Source organism: Mastigoproctus giganteus, chromosome 9 (genome assembly GCF_048544385.1).
Source record: "Mastigoproctus giganteus isolate SK-2022 chromosome 9, ASM4854438v1, whole genome shotgun sequence".
In the NCBI taxonomy this organism is placed as follows: domain Eukaryota; kingdom Metazoa; phylum Arthropoda; class Arachnida; order Uropygi; family Thelyphonidae; genus Mastigoproctus; species Mastigoproctus giganteus.
In genome coordinates, this window is record NC_143583.1 from 66,340,576 (window position 1) to 66,357,365 (window position 16,790).

General features: G+C 38.9%; 1 protein-coding gene across 1 annotated transcript; it reads left to right on the plus strand.

The window, feature by feature from the left end:
* The first annotated feature begins 12,349 nt into the window (after positions 1 to 12,349).
* LOC150080325 (achaete-scute homolog 1a-like) lies at positions 12,350 to 13,033 on the plus strand. Its single transcript, XM_090380684.1, has one exon. It carries the CDS (start codon positions 12,350 to 12,352, stop codon positions 13,031 to 13,033), a length of 684 nt encoding a protein of 227 aa, XP_090236810.1.
* The last annotated feature ends 3,757 nt before the right edge of the window (positions 13,034 to 16,790 follow it).

The following is a 16,790-nucleotide window of genomic DNA, read 5'->3' on the forward strand; positions in this document are numbered from 1 at the left end:
ATATTTTGCAGTCGGAATAACTCCACAATTTTAAAATAGTTTTGTGTTGGAAAAGACATTTCAGAGCTAAATATGATGCAAAAACTTCTTGAAATTAAATCTATAAGTTTCTGAAAGGAGATAAAGTGAATGAAGGCGAAATATTCGTTGTTATAAATGATTTCGGTACTCTAGGGTCCATAAATTAAAATTACTGGGGAAGGGGAAGAGGTTTAGATTTAAGAAGTTTTCTTTTAGCCAGCGAGTTGTTAATTACTGGAAGAAGTTACCGCCGCTTGGGTAATTGAGGCTGACAGCTTGGGGAAATTAAAATGTCAGCTGGAGACCGACGTGAGGAGCGATAGGTTGTTTATTTTATTTTTTATATATTTATTTAAAACTTTTATTTAGTTATTTATATATTTTTTTCAATTTAATTATTTGTTTTATATTTTATATATTTATTTATATTTTTATTTAATTATTTATTTTATTTTTATATATATTTATTTATATTTTTAGTTTTATTTATTTATATTTTTTAGTTTTATTTTTTAATTATATTTTTAAGTTTGATTATTTATTTAATTTTTTTTAATTTATTTTATTTGTCAGTAACAGCTTGTGCCTCCTTGAAATACTAAAACTAAATACAATCTTCACATTTGATCAATTTGAAACGTTACATTTGAAAGCAAGATTGTCTCGCTTTTTTAGAGTACATGAGTATCTATAATGCGCCTATTGTCTTCACCATGTCTGTCCGTCCGCATGTAGCAATTTGACTCCGAATATAATTTTCATGAAATTTTATATTTGGGCCTAATAAAAGTATTTGGCGAGCAATCCCAAATTTATTTAAAATTGGACTAGTAGAAATCTAGCAATTGTTATTTCTTTATCCATCGGCATCTAATAACTTTAGTTTTTTGGAAAACTTTCTTTTGAAGAATATAATGGAAGGAAAAACCGAGAGGAAGAGATGCAGAGGAAGACCTGCACTTAGGAGGAAGGATGGGATCAGTGAACTTCTGGGCATGACACTTTGCGATGCTGCTCGTATAGCACGCGATCGATGCAGTTGGAGGAATTTGTTGGTGATCACAACAGCTCCTCAGGGAGCTATGTGACTGGAAGAAGAAGATCTAATAACTCGACTCCCAGTCAATAGACTTTAGAAATTCCTCCACTCGTCGACGGGAATCGAACTTACATCTCTCCAAAGCAGCAGAGAATGATGTCTCCTATCAACTAAGCTATTTGTTGCGTTATACGTTGTATATGTAACTTCCTTTTCAAGAATATCCTTTCAGAAATAGTTATGATGGAAGACTAAAAGCGATCGCATTCGGGTACCGAATCTCGAGGCGGCAAATTGTATAATGGACCTTTTATATATCTGGTGGCCGACAAAATGAACGCAGTATTACTGGGACCTTTCTTTGCAGAGTGAGGAAGGACAGTATTTTCTTATTTGCATCAGGGGGTCTTGACACGGCCCTGAATTCAAAGTTATTTATTCTATAAGACTGTTTAAAAAAAAGTTTGTTTTTGTTTTTTTTTTTTTTGCCTCGTTCGCGCCAACTCGCTGTTAACATCGCCTATTATGCACGAACAGTTAGCAAGTTGTGTTGGAACCCTTCATCAGCGTTCATTATAACTTCCTCGAATATGTTGTTACCTTTTCCTTACATCGAACAGACGGGAGAAATTCAAGGACATCGACAGCTAAGATCATAACGAACCTAGAAAAGCACCTTGAAAGTACTGTATACGCCTAACAACAGAGGGAGGGGAGCCGTTCAGATCATGTTTAATAGCCAAAATTAAAAAGAAGCAATATTGATGTAAAAATTAACGAAATTAAAACAGTAAAAATAGTGCAACTCACGGACCATGACCTAAGGTATTTTCAAATGTTCTAAGATATTTCTTCGTGTAAAATGCATGCAAAATTGATGTTCCAAACACACATTCTTATCATCACAAAAAAGTTTAATACTGTAATGAATGATTCATCAGAGCCTAGCAGGCGACCACTAATGACTCGTGGAGCCTGTTGGCAGTTGAAGTATGTTATAATCATGAAGTTTGCAAATCCACCGTTAACAATCAAATAAGAGACTCGCACCAGACAACTGAAACAGCGGTTAGAAGCAATGCCATCAGAAAGGCCGCAGACAAGGAGGGTTCTGTGGTAGTTCAGAGGATCACAACCCAACTTTTCACTTCATAACTCCGACTAGTGCCTGTTATTGTTCTTGGAGCATAAACAATGGACCTTACATCAATGGTGGAAGCTAATATGGAGTAATGACACGCGCAACTTAGTCCACGCATATGATAGTTGTACCTATCCACATTGAAATTTAGTTTGGCTTGTTGGTTTTAGGGCGCATCGGCACTTTATATCATGTCTTCCCAGTGTATTACTTGAAAAATATGTAATTAAAAGTTGAAAAATATGTAATTAATGATATTGAAATTTCGCAAGATTATTTAATGAAAAAACTTTCAAGCCTACAGGCCAGTAAGGCTCCTGGAGTTGATGGAATATACCCTATAATCTCAAGGGAGGCGGCAAGTGAGTGCATTGAACCATTGAGGCTAATTATGCGAGCATCACTAGACTCTGGGGAGATTCCCTTGGATTGGAAAAGTGCCAATGTATCTCCCATACATAAGGGTGGCTCTAAGAGTGACGTGGGAAATTATCGCCCTGTCAGTCTGACTTCAGTGGTAGGGAAAATCATGGAGGCAATGATCAAGGGTAGAATTCAGGATCATTTGGATCGAATTGAAATTCTCAAGGATACTCAGCATGGTTTTGTAAAGGGAAAATCATGTTTAACAAATCTGGTTCGCTATTTTGAAAGGGTCACTCACGAGCTGGATTTAGGGAATAATTTCGACATTGTTTATTTAGATTTCAGCAAAGCTTTTGACTCAGTCCCACATGAGCGGTTGCTTTATAAGCTGGAACAGGTTGGAATCACTGGGAAAATCATTAGATGGATAGCAGGATGGCTTCAGGGCAGGAGGCAGAGGGTTGTGATAAATGGCTATTCCTCAGATTGGGTTGATGTAAGAAGTGGGGTTCCCCAAGGATCAGTATTAGGACCACTGTTGTTTTTAATTTTCATAAACGACATTGATGAAGGGATAGAGGGCGTGATGTCTAAATTTGCAGATGATGTTAAAATTGGTAGAGTAGTTAATGATCACTGTCAAGCTGAGCTTCTTCAGAGAGACCTAGATAGACTTCAGGAATGGTCAGAAAAATGGCAGCTGTGCTTTAATCCAAGAAAGTGTAAGGTATTACACCTGGGAAACAGTAATCCCAAAATAACTTATTCACTTGGTGGAGTTCAACTAAACCCAGTACTGGAGGAAAGGGACTTGGGTGTTACGATACGGTCAGACATGAAATTCTCTGAGCATTGTAAACAGGTTGGAAGGAAGGCCCATGGTGTCCTATCGATGATCTATCGAACTTTTGCAAGTAGAGATAGGGACGTGATAATCCCATTATATAAGGCTTATGTTAGACCACACTTGGAATACTGTGTTCAAGTATGGAGACCGCACCTAAAGAAAGACATCGAGCTTCTTGAAAGGGTGCAAAGAAGCGTAACTCGCCTGGTGAGATCGGCAAAAGGGCGTCCTTATGAAGAAAGACTTCGAATATGTGGGTTGCAGAGTTTGGAAACTAGACACCTTAGAGGAGATTTGATTGAGGTGTTTAAGGCTCTGAGCGGCATCAGTAAAATGAATGAGGACGAAATTTTCAAGATTATAAATGATGCTAGAACTAGGGGACATAAATTCAAGTTACGGGGGAAAATGTTTAGATTGGACTGCAGGAAGTTTTATTTTAGCCAGCGAGTTATAAATTACTGGAATAAGTTGCCTACATGGGTGGTAGAGGCTGACAGTTTGGGGAATTTCAAAGGTCATCAAAGGCCGTATGGTGCAAGAAAGCCTATGGCTTTCTTGCACCATACGGCCATTATTAATACTAATACTAATACTATAGTCTGTAGAAGTGTGTGTTCACATATTTTGCATAATTAAGGTGTGTTTTGTGCTCATAGATAGATATGATAAGCATCACAGCTACATTGATGTTGGATCGATTCTATTGGCTGGTTAACTGTCTTCGAAAGGCAAATTACTTGGAACAGGGTAAGCGCAGGATGTGAGGTAACCGTTTCGAATAATGGTGGATGCTTACGATATTGAAACTACAGTGGGTAGTTTGTGAGATGAATAACATGCCTTTGTGAGGATGTTTGTGGGCTGACCTGATGAACAACATTGCTCTTTGGAAACGGGTATGAGCATTTCAATGGTTAGTCTGATGGTGAAAAGTTCTGTCTCCTGGTTACACACCTATGGGTTACCTGACGAATGAATGGCCCTGATCCTGCTTTGGATAAGGTGCAACAGATGTACAAATGAGTGGACACTGTCTTGTGGCTCTTTAGATAGAAGATAGGAAGTTGTCTGAGATTAGGGAATATCCCGTAGAGTGGTACGCGACCTATGTGAACTGAAGAGGCAACTATAAAATTGAACTCAATGTTGAGTAGGAGCAGCATTTAGGAACCAGACTTCAGTTTGAATTTGTGATCCATCACCCATGAAGCACACCTGTCGTTTTCGAGTGGCTGGGTTCTTGTCAGAGAACCTTGGGACTCCTGCTGTGGATTAGACCACCACAAGCGGCAGGCTTGCTGCTTGTGAAACATTACTTTGCATCTTGAAGAATGTTGGTTCGAACTGGTCTTCTACTGAATTGCGTATTCCTTAGTAGTTAATGAAAGGATGGTACATCTCCTGTTCATTCCATTACTGCATGGACTTGTAACTCTTCTGACCATGTGGTCGTCCCGGAGTATAAACAGAAATTTTATTTTTTTATTTATATGGACTGCGTTCCATTTTCTGAGCAGTGCTATTTTTGATTACAGCATTTCCATTGCTACAATGCTCGACAAAATTAACAGACGTAGAAAACGTGGTGTAATTCGTGCAGCTTGCGATGAAGCAGGGAAAAATTTGGTATGATGGTGTACCATGGAATAACGATGAAATGAGGAGACAGTGAGAAACACGGACAGGTATAAGGGACATTTACAGGGGTTGTACAAGAATAACTAAAAAAGGTCACATTACAGAAGTCAATACAGTATACTCCAAAATATGGTCACATGACATCAGTACGGTGTATGACCCCCTCCAACGGCTAAACAGGCCTGACAGCGGTGAACCACGCTGGATATAATGGTGTCTATAATATTCTGTGGCAGTAAATCCCATTCTTCCACCAACACAGACCTTAGCTCAACAAGTGACCGAAGAGTTCGCTGTCGGCGTGCAATGCCACGCCAAGGGCATCCCGTACATGTTCGATCGGATTTAAGTCTGATAATCATGCTAGCCACGGCAGTCGTTCGATATTTTAGTTTCAGTATATATATATATATTGAAGTGGAGATATATACATATATATAGTGTATATATATACATAGTACATATATGTATATATATATATATATATATATATATATATGTGATCAAATTAATCCAAAAATTAAATAAAGAGATAAAAATTAATAAAAATAAATAAGAAAAAATAGTAGAAAAGCTAACATCTGTGGCAGCAGAAAAGCACAATCCACTACATGTTGCTTATAATAAGCTTAATTTAAATAGGATATTTGCCAGTAGCATGGCAAACTAATAGAGTGAAAAAGAACTTAACCAAATAAAATAACATAACAATAACAGAAAAATATGTATAAGGGGGGGATAAAGAATAAGAGGGTAGTGTTGAAGCAACGTTCCTAAAATAATTTAGAAAATTAAGCCAATTGAAAAAAATTTAGCGGCGCCCCCTCGATGGCACCCGTTTCCGAATTATGTGAAATCTCACTAAGGTGGAAACGTAGACTAACATTACATGACCAAATAAATAGAAAATAATAATTAATAAAATGAAATAAAATAGACTGACCATTATGCCCCATCTCGACAGAGGACCACGAGGCCAATAATAGTCAGGGAATCACTGCATTTCGAACGCTAAACAAATCCATGCAACGACGGAATGATACTAAAGATCAGACCGCCGATGCAATAGATTTGCATAGCTATTTAAATTAAGCGTATATATATATCCACCACTTGAGTTCTATGTGCAGTGGCGTTGATCCGTTCTCGGTACCTTTGAGCAGTTACAGTATTCCCATCAAAAACATAAGAGGGGTTGTGGCCGTTGATCATTATTCCGCCCACACGAGAACACCGCCTCCACTTGAATTGAGTCTGCTTTAACATAGTCCTTTGGAAATGTTTTCACCTGTCGCCGCAGCAACCTCAACAGACAGTTGATGACTGGACATCGTAGGGCTCCGTCTTGCTGTTAAAGCCAGATAGCGGTTTGTTTTGGTTGACAAGCTTTCAGGCAACCTTGGCCAGCTCTTCTTGTAATGGCTCTTATATCCTGAAACTGATTCCATTGTGCCGAGATGACACTACCTCATCTGGAAGACGATCCTTGGCCACTGCCATGTGCCCATAATGATAACCCACTAGTGGTAGTAAATGTTATGCTAGAAATTACATGTAGAGTATTGAGATAAATGGTGGGTTTGCCGGGAAAGCTGGCTGGGACTGCCTTCTTTAATAAATAAATACTGTATATGCCGAAAAACCAGGAATAATTCACAAGAGAAATCCTACTCCCTCTCCTGAAATGGATTAACTACAGCGCCATTTGAAAAGGCCTTTAAGAATTCTACCGGTTTGACTAGATTCCAATCCACATCTTCAATATCAGATCTTACAACTGACTAAATATCTCGAAACATTAACGTATTCAGAAGAATAAGCCACTTCTGGCCGTGATGGGTACACTTTTCTAGGCGCAAAATGTGTTTATTTATTTATAAACCCTGAAACGTGAACCAAAAATATTTAAATAATAAGTCGGGTAATTCATCCTAGTGTTGTCCACAAGAAAAAGTGAATAATCATAACTCAATGCCCTTTAATTCATTACCGGCGATCACCAATCAATATACGAATTCATATTCCTCGAGTAGTATTGTAATTAACACGAAATTCCAAAAAAAAAGTTAAAAAACTGGAAAAAAAAGTTACAGATATGAAAAAAAAATGCGTCCTCAAAGTTGCCTGGAGCTTTCCGTAATGACCCCACACCGAGAACTCACTTCAACTCAGCGTTTTGAACAAAGATCATTAGGAGACTACTGGATGTTACCGAGAAGCAAAAGTGTTCGTTATTTCGTCGTAGGTTCGGAGATGCACCATATTTGGTGTTTATTATGACGGTTCTAATTCGGGTCAGACCTCCTCTTCTATTTCTGGTTTTCATGGAACCGTATATTAGAAGCATTTGACCTACAAGTTTTCGGATGCAAACCTCTATTACTCCCTGCTCAGAAGTTTCTAAATGTGCACTTTCTTCCGAATATCCCGCCCATTGGAACGCCGTTCATCCTGCAACCACCACCACTAAGTAAGTCTACTGACAGAAAGAGAGAGAGAGAGAGAGAGAGAGAGAGAGAGAGAGAGATGGCCTACTTTTAAGATCGGATTTTATTAGCACGTCCTCGGGGTCAAAGGTAAGCTGTTTATCCAGCTTTTGTCAGCTTGTTCATCTTTACTAACATGATCTTGTCAGAGACTTGTCACTGCCACTTTGCAATGACGAGTGTGCAGCTATTTTGCAATCTAGATTATTATTATTGTTATTTTATTTATTGTTATTTATTTTTAATTTTAGATGGACCGGATATCGGAAAATAACACCTAAACCAGCGCAGATACAAGGTCCCCTGCCGTTACATAACTACAATGTCTCTAATATGCAGAATGAAAGGCATTATGGGATTGTTAAAAATCGGATTACACTTGTATAAATAAATGCTTTTATTGAATCCAAATTGAAGAAAATTCCCCAACACTTTTGGGGATTTCGTTTATATTGGATTATAATTTGGGTACTATAACCACTATGCCCTGGACGATGATACGAATAAAATTACAATTACAGAATAAAATTACGCTCGTCTGTGATGATTTTTAATTGTGCCTCTCCAGCTTAATCGACATAGAAATATTTGGTTTGAGATGTTCATGTTACCGACGTTGTCTTTTGATTATGATTTCATCTCATCTCATCATTGTGACTTTATAGTTCGTCATCTGACTGATATGCTGTAAAAAAACTGTTGATTTTCCCTTTGTACAAAATGTTTACCCTTTATCCCATGTAAAATATACACTGAGTGATCACTGAATTATGACCAGCTACCTAATACTTCGTAGATCCTCCTCTTGCCCTCAGTACAGCAGCTATCCGACGTGGCATTGATTCAACAAGATGTCGGAAGTGTTCGGAAGGTATGGCCAACCAAGCTGTGTGTAATGCGGTCAGCAATGCAGGTATGGAGGTGATTGGTGTATCCAGACGCCTGATATGCCTTTCCATAGTCTGCTCTATGGGATTGATATCGGGGGGGGGGGGGGTTCGGAGATCAATCGATATGCTGGAAGTCAGAACTGTGTTCCTCAAACCATTCCTGCACAACAAGTATCATCTTGGAAGACACCATCGCCATTCGGGAAAAAGTGTAACATAGCGGGGTGTACACAGTGAGCAAGCAGTTGACGATAGTGGAGACCATTGATACATTGTTACACATGCACCAGGGATCCAAGTTTCTACCAGTGAAGGGTGCCTTACATTATACAACCGCCTCCACCGGCCTGCACTTTTGATACCATGCATGATGGATCAAGAGCCTCATGTTGTTGACGCCAAATCCTTACACGACTATCCACGGTGTGGAGTAAATAACGTGACTCATCCGACCAGCACACCTTCTTCCAGTCTTCTAACGTCCAGCTTGCGTGCTCTTTGCACCAGGCGAGTCTTTTACGTTGATGAACCTTTGTCAGGAGAGGATGCCGTAGGGGTCGTCTGCTAGTATAGCCCATACGTGCGAGCGTGCGGCGCATGGTCATGGCAGTATTGTTCCGGGTTGACCCATGTTGTATTGAGTAGTCAACTCTTCAACAGTGCTGCGCCTGTTCGCCTGTACGAGTCATCGGACCTGGCGCTCACCTCTAACATCAACCTTTCGTTGACCTTTGCAGTTTTGCCTTTGGGTCGTTGTTTGACCATTTTGACGCCAGTCCTGGTACACTTTAACTACGGCGGCTCTCGCACACCCCCACCAGTTCAGCCGTTTGGGACATCGAGGCGCCAACTCGTCGAGCACCTGCAATCTGTCCTTTATCAAAGTCCGATAAATCCTTCCTTTTACCCATCACGCTCGGAATTTTACTACCTATTGAACCACTGGCACTTTATCTATGCTACGTAGGTCGACTAACTCCGCACTGTCGTCTCTCGCGTGGTCAACGGGTGGTATTCAATTTTCATAGGGGTGGTCATAATTCAGTGATCACTCAGTGCATATAATTATTCTACCAAAAGTTTTCCGACACCCTTCTCAATGTAATAAATGGTGCGAACGAAATATAAATCAGTCAAAGTGGAAATAAGTATAGAAACAGAATGAGCCGAACTAAGGTACTTACAGATTTTTCACAGAGGCTTAATCGTCGGATTCGATACCAGCAACTTGCTACTAGTTTCAGTTAAATTTAAATAAAGTATTTATTGCGTGCGACAGACACGTTTGACCTTCGCAAAGTCAACCGTAGAGGACGTAGTGAAAAGAATAGAAAAAATGACGGATAGGAATCGACGATCCCTGAAGAAAGTGGTGGAAGCGAACCGAGGTACAATCGTGGAAAATGTTTAAAGGTCCGCAGGGAGTTGCGCTGTATGGATTTTTCATGGCAGAGCTGCTGCTCACAAAGCTCCCTACAGCACACCAAGTAGAGCTGGACGTTGTGCACAGTGGTGCGTAGCTCACCGTTCTTGGAACAGTAGAAACAGATCCCTATGGAGAGACGAGTTGCACTACACAATCTTCAGGTCGGTGGTGCATTTGGGAAATGGACCCTCCATGTTTCAACACGATAATGCTCAGTCCATACAACGAGAAGTGTAAAAAACTGGTTGCATCGACATAGCCCTATTATTAATCCGTATTTACTTAACTCCATCTAATAATACTGATGAAATTTCCGTCTAACTATATCGATACATTCGAAAATTTAAAAACACAGTGGAGCTGTTAAGTTAAGAAATGATTATTTTCTCATATATACAAATAGGATTGGAGGAGAACGAAGTCCAATATACCCGCCCACAGCCCAGGCCTGAAAGCGATCGAACACTTGGGATCTGGAACGCCGAACCAAGGCGTGTCTAATATGTCCGTATACCCCATTCTGAAACTGAACTGGAGACTGCACTCAAGGGCACAAATTCCTGTTAGATGGAACTGAGTGAAAGGATTTCACGAAGAAATCGACGCTATCACTGAGGCTAAAAGGCATCTGAATAATTTTTTTTTTGGGTGGGAGTATCAGTATATCACAAATAACTCGACTTACAATGAATGTAAAGTTCTTGGGTACATACAGTATATCGAATGGCAGTGTCTGTTGAAACACTTATTTTTTTGTAATGTACGTGTGTTTGAGTTTCGTCTCACTAAAATTCAAAATCATTTCTTTTTTTTTCTTTCCCCTATCTGCCAGCTATTAATTTACTGGTCTGTCATAACCCCACAAGCAGAAAATGGCCAAAATTTAGGAACCGAGCATCGTGAGAATCTGTCCCTCTTTTTTCCCCCGTTACAGCACAAAACACACAGGAAATTTGGCCTACATCGCGCTCTCATACACATGAATGGAGCAAACAGAATATGCACTTACTCACACACGTGAATAGAGCAAACAGAATATGCACTCGCTGACCCACCTGGTCGCGCGCGCACAGACTCCATCAGTTCTGTAAACAGGTAACCTCCAACAACTGTTGATAAAAAGGTTTTCAAATATTGACTCGACTGTAGAGGTCAAAAAATAAAAGAAGGGGAGAAAATCGGCAAAAAAAAAAAGAGTGTGTACGAAGGGTCCCTCCCCCTCCATGATTCTTTTACGCTCGATGTCATTTTAATTAAAATTCATTTTCTTTTAGGCGCTGCTTTTGTATAATGATTAAATTTTCGAACCAATATGGCCGACCTGCGATTAATTAATATTAATTGATTGTAGTAGAGGATTCTTCCGTGAATAATTAAAAATAATTCTAACGAGAGAACAACGAGCACGAAAAAATAGATAATTTATCTCGTTAATAGAATGAAAGTATTTATTCTGTTATTAATAACGAATTTCGCGCATTCATTAAAAGATATAGTTCGTGTTTGCTATCTTCGCTCACTAGAGAGCGCTTCGGGTCAGCTTCATTCAAGATTGCAATACAAACTTGCCACTCTTCTATCGGCTCGTGCAGGGCGCGTGGCTTCATGACGCTGGCAGTATATTTAATAGACGAAGCCAGTTCGCGTGTTTATGAATTTGTGGCGCGCGCCCGCGAACACTCACGTGTCAAAGAAAGTAAACATTTTTTTTTTTTCTTTATATCTATAAACACGTGTTTTTGAAATAAAACTCTCCATCTTTCATCAGTACACTCAGCGCACGAAGTACCCAAACAAGAGTTCAAACTAAAGCGATTCCTTTCTCGTTTTGAATATAAGAAAGAAAGAAAATAATTCTCGCGATCACACCCTTCCTCGTTTTCTTCCTCGTATATTTATTATTCACGATTCAGGGTTGTTCCATTACGATATTCAGAAGTGGTCCGGCTACGTTCTGAGGCCTACTGAAGGTCGTAAATTACTTAGTGGACAGCGTCATTGTCTCTGTGAGCAGCAGAAAAGCCAACTGATTTGCAAACGAATGTAGTCCGCGTTATCAGTGGGTCAGAAATTAACGTTCCTTTGTACAGACGAACGATTCGTGAGCCAAGCGCTATCATATATCTTCGTACCCTCGAGAGAATAAAAATCGATCCCTCATTCCCTTACAGTTCATGTCTGCTGCCATCCCCTCTTCCTCCGGCGTTTATTTCCCCCGTCCCCCCAGGCGAAAGCGTGCTGTTTGGCCCACCGACAACCCAAGTGCGCGTGCCACTCGCAAATTAACACACTGACTGACAGCGCCAAAGCCCTGTCCCCGGGTAGGGGTGGAGCCTAGTATTCATGAGGGGTCGCTTTTTAACGTCGGCGAAGCCACAGTTCTTGCATTTGGCTACCAGTGTTAGACAGGTGAGACGTACGATAAAAGTGGTCGCCAGGATCTTAACATACGGGACAACGCGTCGATCCCCAGAAAGGAAAAATTAAGAAAAATGTCTTTGACTGTCGTCGGATCCAACGCGGACAGAATGAGAAATGCCACTTGCTTCCTCCTAACCACAGCCACAGGAACTATTCCCACAGACTCAGGACTGTCTCAGACGATGGCCAAATTGGCTCCGAAACGTGTGCGATCGGACTCGTCCATCACGGCCGGAAGTTCGGATATGTTACGATGCAAGCGACGGATCCACTTCGGACACCTCACCTACAGCGTTCCACAGACCCAACCGGCCGCGGTGGCCAGAAGAAACGAGCGAGAACGCAACCGCGTGCGTCTGGTGAACTTAGGCTTCGCTACTCTCCGAGAGCACGTGCCCCATGGCGCCAAGAACAAGAAGATGAGCAAAGTCGAGACGCTGCGTTCCGCGGTAGACTATATCAAGCAGCTGCAGCAGTTGCTGGCAGAACACGATACTGGCGCCCTAGGGGAGGCGAGCGCTGTCCGCGGAGCAGACGAAAACTGCTATTCCCTACCTTCGATCTCGACGACTACCTACAGCGGCAACAGCTTATCTTCGACCCCCACGGGGTCAATCTCAGCATCCATTACTTCTCCAACGTGTTCCGGTGCTAGCTCGCCGACTCCGAGTGTTGTTTCCGATACCTCATCCACGTACGATTCCCTTAACCAGGACGATGACGATCTGCTAGATTTTTCTTCGTGGTTTTCTTAAACAAGTAAGTACCGGTTTGTCTTGTTTGCAATTCCATTAACAACACCAGTCAGAAACGAATTTCGCAGTTTAATTGTCGATAGTGGAATCGACAGAAATGAATCGATTCATTTGTGTCAGTTCCATTTGTGTCTGATAATCGCAGTCTGTTTTAATGAGCGATTCGAGCAGATGTCCTTTGAGCAAAATGTATTCGCATCCCACTTGCTTTTTCCTACTTCTTCCAGCATTCTTTATATTTCAAGCGCAGAGCGGGCACCCATTTAAAATAGGCTCGCTCCAGGTTCTTTCTACCTGTCGAGATGGTGCACAATAGCGTCCTGACCGCACTTGTTTACCTTTGTTGGAGTTGCCAGGACCATCAAAAAGCCCAGACGAGACTTTCTTTCGGGTTCTTTTTTTGAAAGGAACTCCTTCCCTTCAATCCCCCCACTTCTCCCCCGCCTTCTTCCTTGATCTTTTCTTCTCCTACCAGAACAGAATAAAAGCGCGGAAATGTGTTGCACTACTGTCTCGCCTTATCCTCTGTAACCTATCCGGTAGAGTTAAATGTTCTCTCTCTCTCTCTCTCTCTCTCTCTCTCTCTCTCTGCTTTTTTTTTTTTTTAATCTCTTTCTTTTGCATATCTGCTTATCTCACCCCCCCCCTTCTCTTGGCCTTTACATGTATAGTTTTCTTTCTATCGTGCCTTATAAGCTATGTATCCTTTTTTTTCTTTCTTCTGTTCTTTTTATACCTCTCTTTGGGACACTGATGGAGAACCCAGAATTAAAATTATATTTCTCAGATCCTAAGATAAATAATTATATTTAACTCCATACTGTTTCTGGAAAAGTAATTTTATTGTTCTTTGCTCCAATACGTTTTGATTCGATGAATCAAACCGATATTCTGAATCAGTAACGTATTTAGAGATTGGTAAAGTGGAGTTTTAAAAATCTAATTCGGTTTAAAACAAACTGAAATTATTATTAAATATAGTAATGACATTCAGTAGAACTAGTTTCTATACGAAATATTTAAAATTTGACAGTACATTTAAAATAGTGTTTTAAAATTAATCAATCTAATGGTTAAAATTATAAAGGTTCCATTGGGTGGGTGCTTTAACCCCCCAGATCCCGGCTAAATACGTCACTTAAGGGTATGACTGCAGAGTATTTTATTAGATATTTATTTAATAATTAAAAATGTTATATTTAGTTCAATACCACATTTCTCACTTTAACAAAAGCGAGCCAATGCATACTTGATAAGGAACACGTATATGAATATATATTCATTTGAATATTTACTTTATTCTAAGGGAAAATACATACGGGTTGTAAATTTATAAAATAATTCGCCTACTGAGGAGATTTCCCGTTATCAAACTTATCTGAAATATTAATAAATAATTAAATATTTAAATTAAGTTCAGAGAGTAAACTTCATTGGCTCAATTCTCTAACTTAATTATTTCAAAACACCTGAAGTGATTAAGAACACTATTTTTTGGTTAAATGGCATATTATATTGACAATTATTTATCTTTATTATATTTTACATAACCAATAAAGATATTTTTATACTTTGGCTACTACTAAAATCATTATTCGAGTATTTTATTTCGAAAAATAAATTATAAGTTTACGAGGATGGTAAGCGAAGCCAATCCTCTTAATAGACATAATGAAGTATTAATATTTCCTTCCCTTATCATTACGCAAAACTGAACCTTCTCCTCTCTTCTGTACTTTCAGGAACTCTGGTCAAACTTCCATTAATGTATATGATCCAATGGAGAAATAGCCAATTTCCGAGGAGAGCGGTTCTACCAACTGTTTCACTCCGACTCCGTCCCATCGCCCCAGGACAGGTAGAAAGATCGATCAGAGGAAATGCTGACAACGAAAGTGAGAGAGAGAAAGAAAAAAAATGGTATAGGGAAGCATGCACGACACCCGACAGCAGGATCTTCGCTTGGCGACCGTTTGCCCTATGAACTAATGGCATGAGGTGTTTCCAAAAACGCCATTATCAGTCTCACATGAGAGAAACAGTGCTGCAGGTTACTTTGTGTATTATAATGTACAGATAACTGACTCTTGAAAACGCATTCGTCCACTGTCCGTCTCAGTATTCATATCTGTCAATACTGTTTTATTTATAACCACACGACTAAGATTATTGTATATGAATTTTTCTTGTTTGTGTATATGTTACTGTCCACGCACCACACTTGCCTTATATACTGCTCCTGGATTACGAGCACAAGGCTGACCTTCCTACAAAGTGCCTCTACTATCAACATTATTCTAAATGTTAAAATAAATTATACAACTATTACGAAAATATTTTTGATACAAAATTTATTCCCATGCTGTTTTTAAAATACTGTTTTTCCACTTGTTGTCTTCATCTGTTTGTTCTGAATAAAATAACATTCCAGTTTATATAAAGAGTTAATTAATTTATTTATTTTTATCCATTAAGCATCTGTTTTTACTTAAACTCTAACAGCAAAAAAATATAAACAAGAAATACGATCAAATACACTGGTTGAATAGAAAATATCAATTAAAAAGGAAAGAGTATTACCGTTTTTTGAACATTTCATTATAAAAAACACATTAAAATAAACCTAAAAGTATTTAAAAACTTAATAAAAAATGCCTTACAATAAATATATAAATTAAGCTAAAATGTGTTAAATTATCAACGGCTATTTTAGGTTTATCAAAAAAATTTCAAACTAATGTACAATTAGCGCTTTTCATCCAGCAAGCACAGAGGTCGAATGTTTGAAGCAAGATTTGCATGTTAGGTATCATCAAAGAGTATCGCATAAAACAGTTTTTTATTTATTTATTTAATAACAATAGGGTATAGAGCGAAGAAAAGCTGAAAGGAAACAAAGATAAGAAACCTGTAAAATAGATTAATGCGTAAAGGATAGTCAAGAGATGACTAAAAATAAAAATACTGTACTTCCAAGAGTTCTTTTGAATCAAATCTACTACCTTGGTTATCCTTTATATCCTTAAAATCATTAAGCATTATTTTCAAAAAGCCTGATTTTTAAACCCATGATTTATGACAGAAGAGTACTTAATCAGTTTAATTGGCCATAAAACTTTGAACAATTTATGGTCTTCATTAAAGACTTTAACATTCATGGCCGCCCCAAGGACAGCAAAGTACGAACACATAAATTCAGTGATAAGTACAAAGGTAATAAAAGAAAGACAGTGCAAGATTAATGGAAATATATCAAAAATTAATAAGCTCATAAAAATTAAGGATAACATTATCATTATTAGGAATTCGGTGTCGATAAATTGATGAAACATGATAACTTTTTTTTTTTAAATTGGAGTACATTTTAGAAGTGGGGTTCATTTAAAATGAGATTCATTCTAAATGGAGTTCATATTTAAAAATTGTTATGTAATAGTGTCAACTGATCGAGGAATATGACTTTAGGAGTAAATAAGTTATTTAGATTTCCACTCTAGATATTTATATGATATCTAGAGTGGAAATTTCATAAATTTCAATTTCTTTTCTATTGAAATGTATACGCCTAACTGAAGAGCCATGAGTCACTGCAGTCCACCTTGGAGACCTGATGGGTTATTCTATCCTCAAGCAGTTTCAAGACGCTAAAATTTATAAAAGATTCTCTCGTCTGAAATGAGGACATTGAAAATTCATCGTAATCTTTTAAGATCAGCGTTGACTCGACACCTGTCTCACAGAGGTTTTGGGGTTCAAC

What these genes read in the sequence shown, in the direction of transcription:
- LOC150080325 (XM_090380684.1), top strand. Translation starts at nt 12,350, where the DNA reads ATGTCTTTGACTGTCGTCGGATCCAACGCGGACAGAATGAGAAATGCC.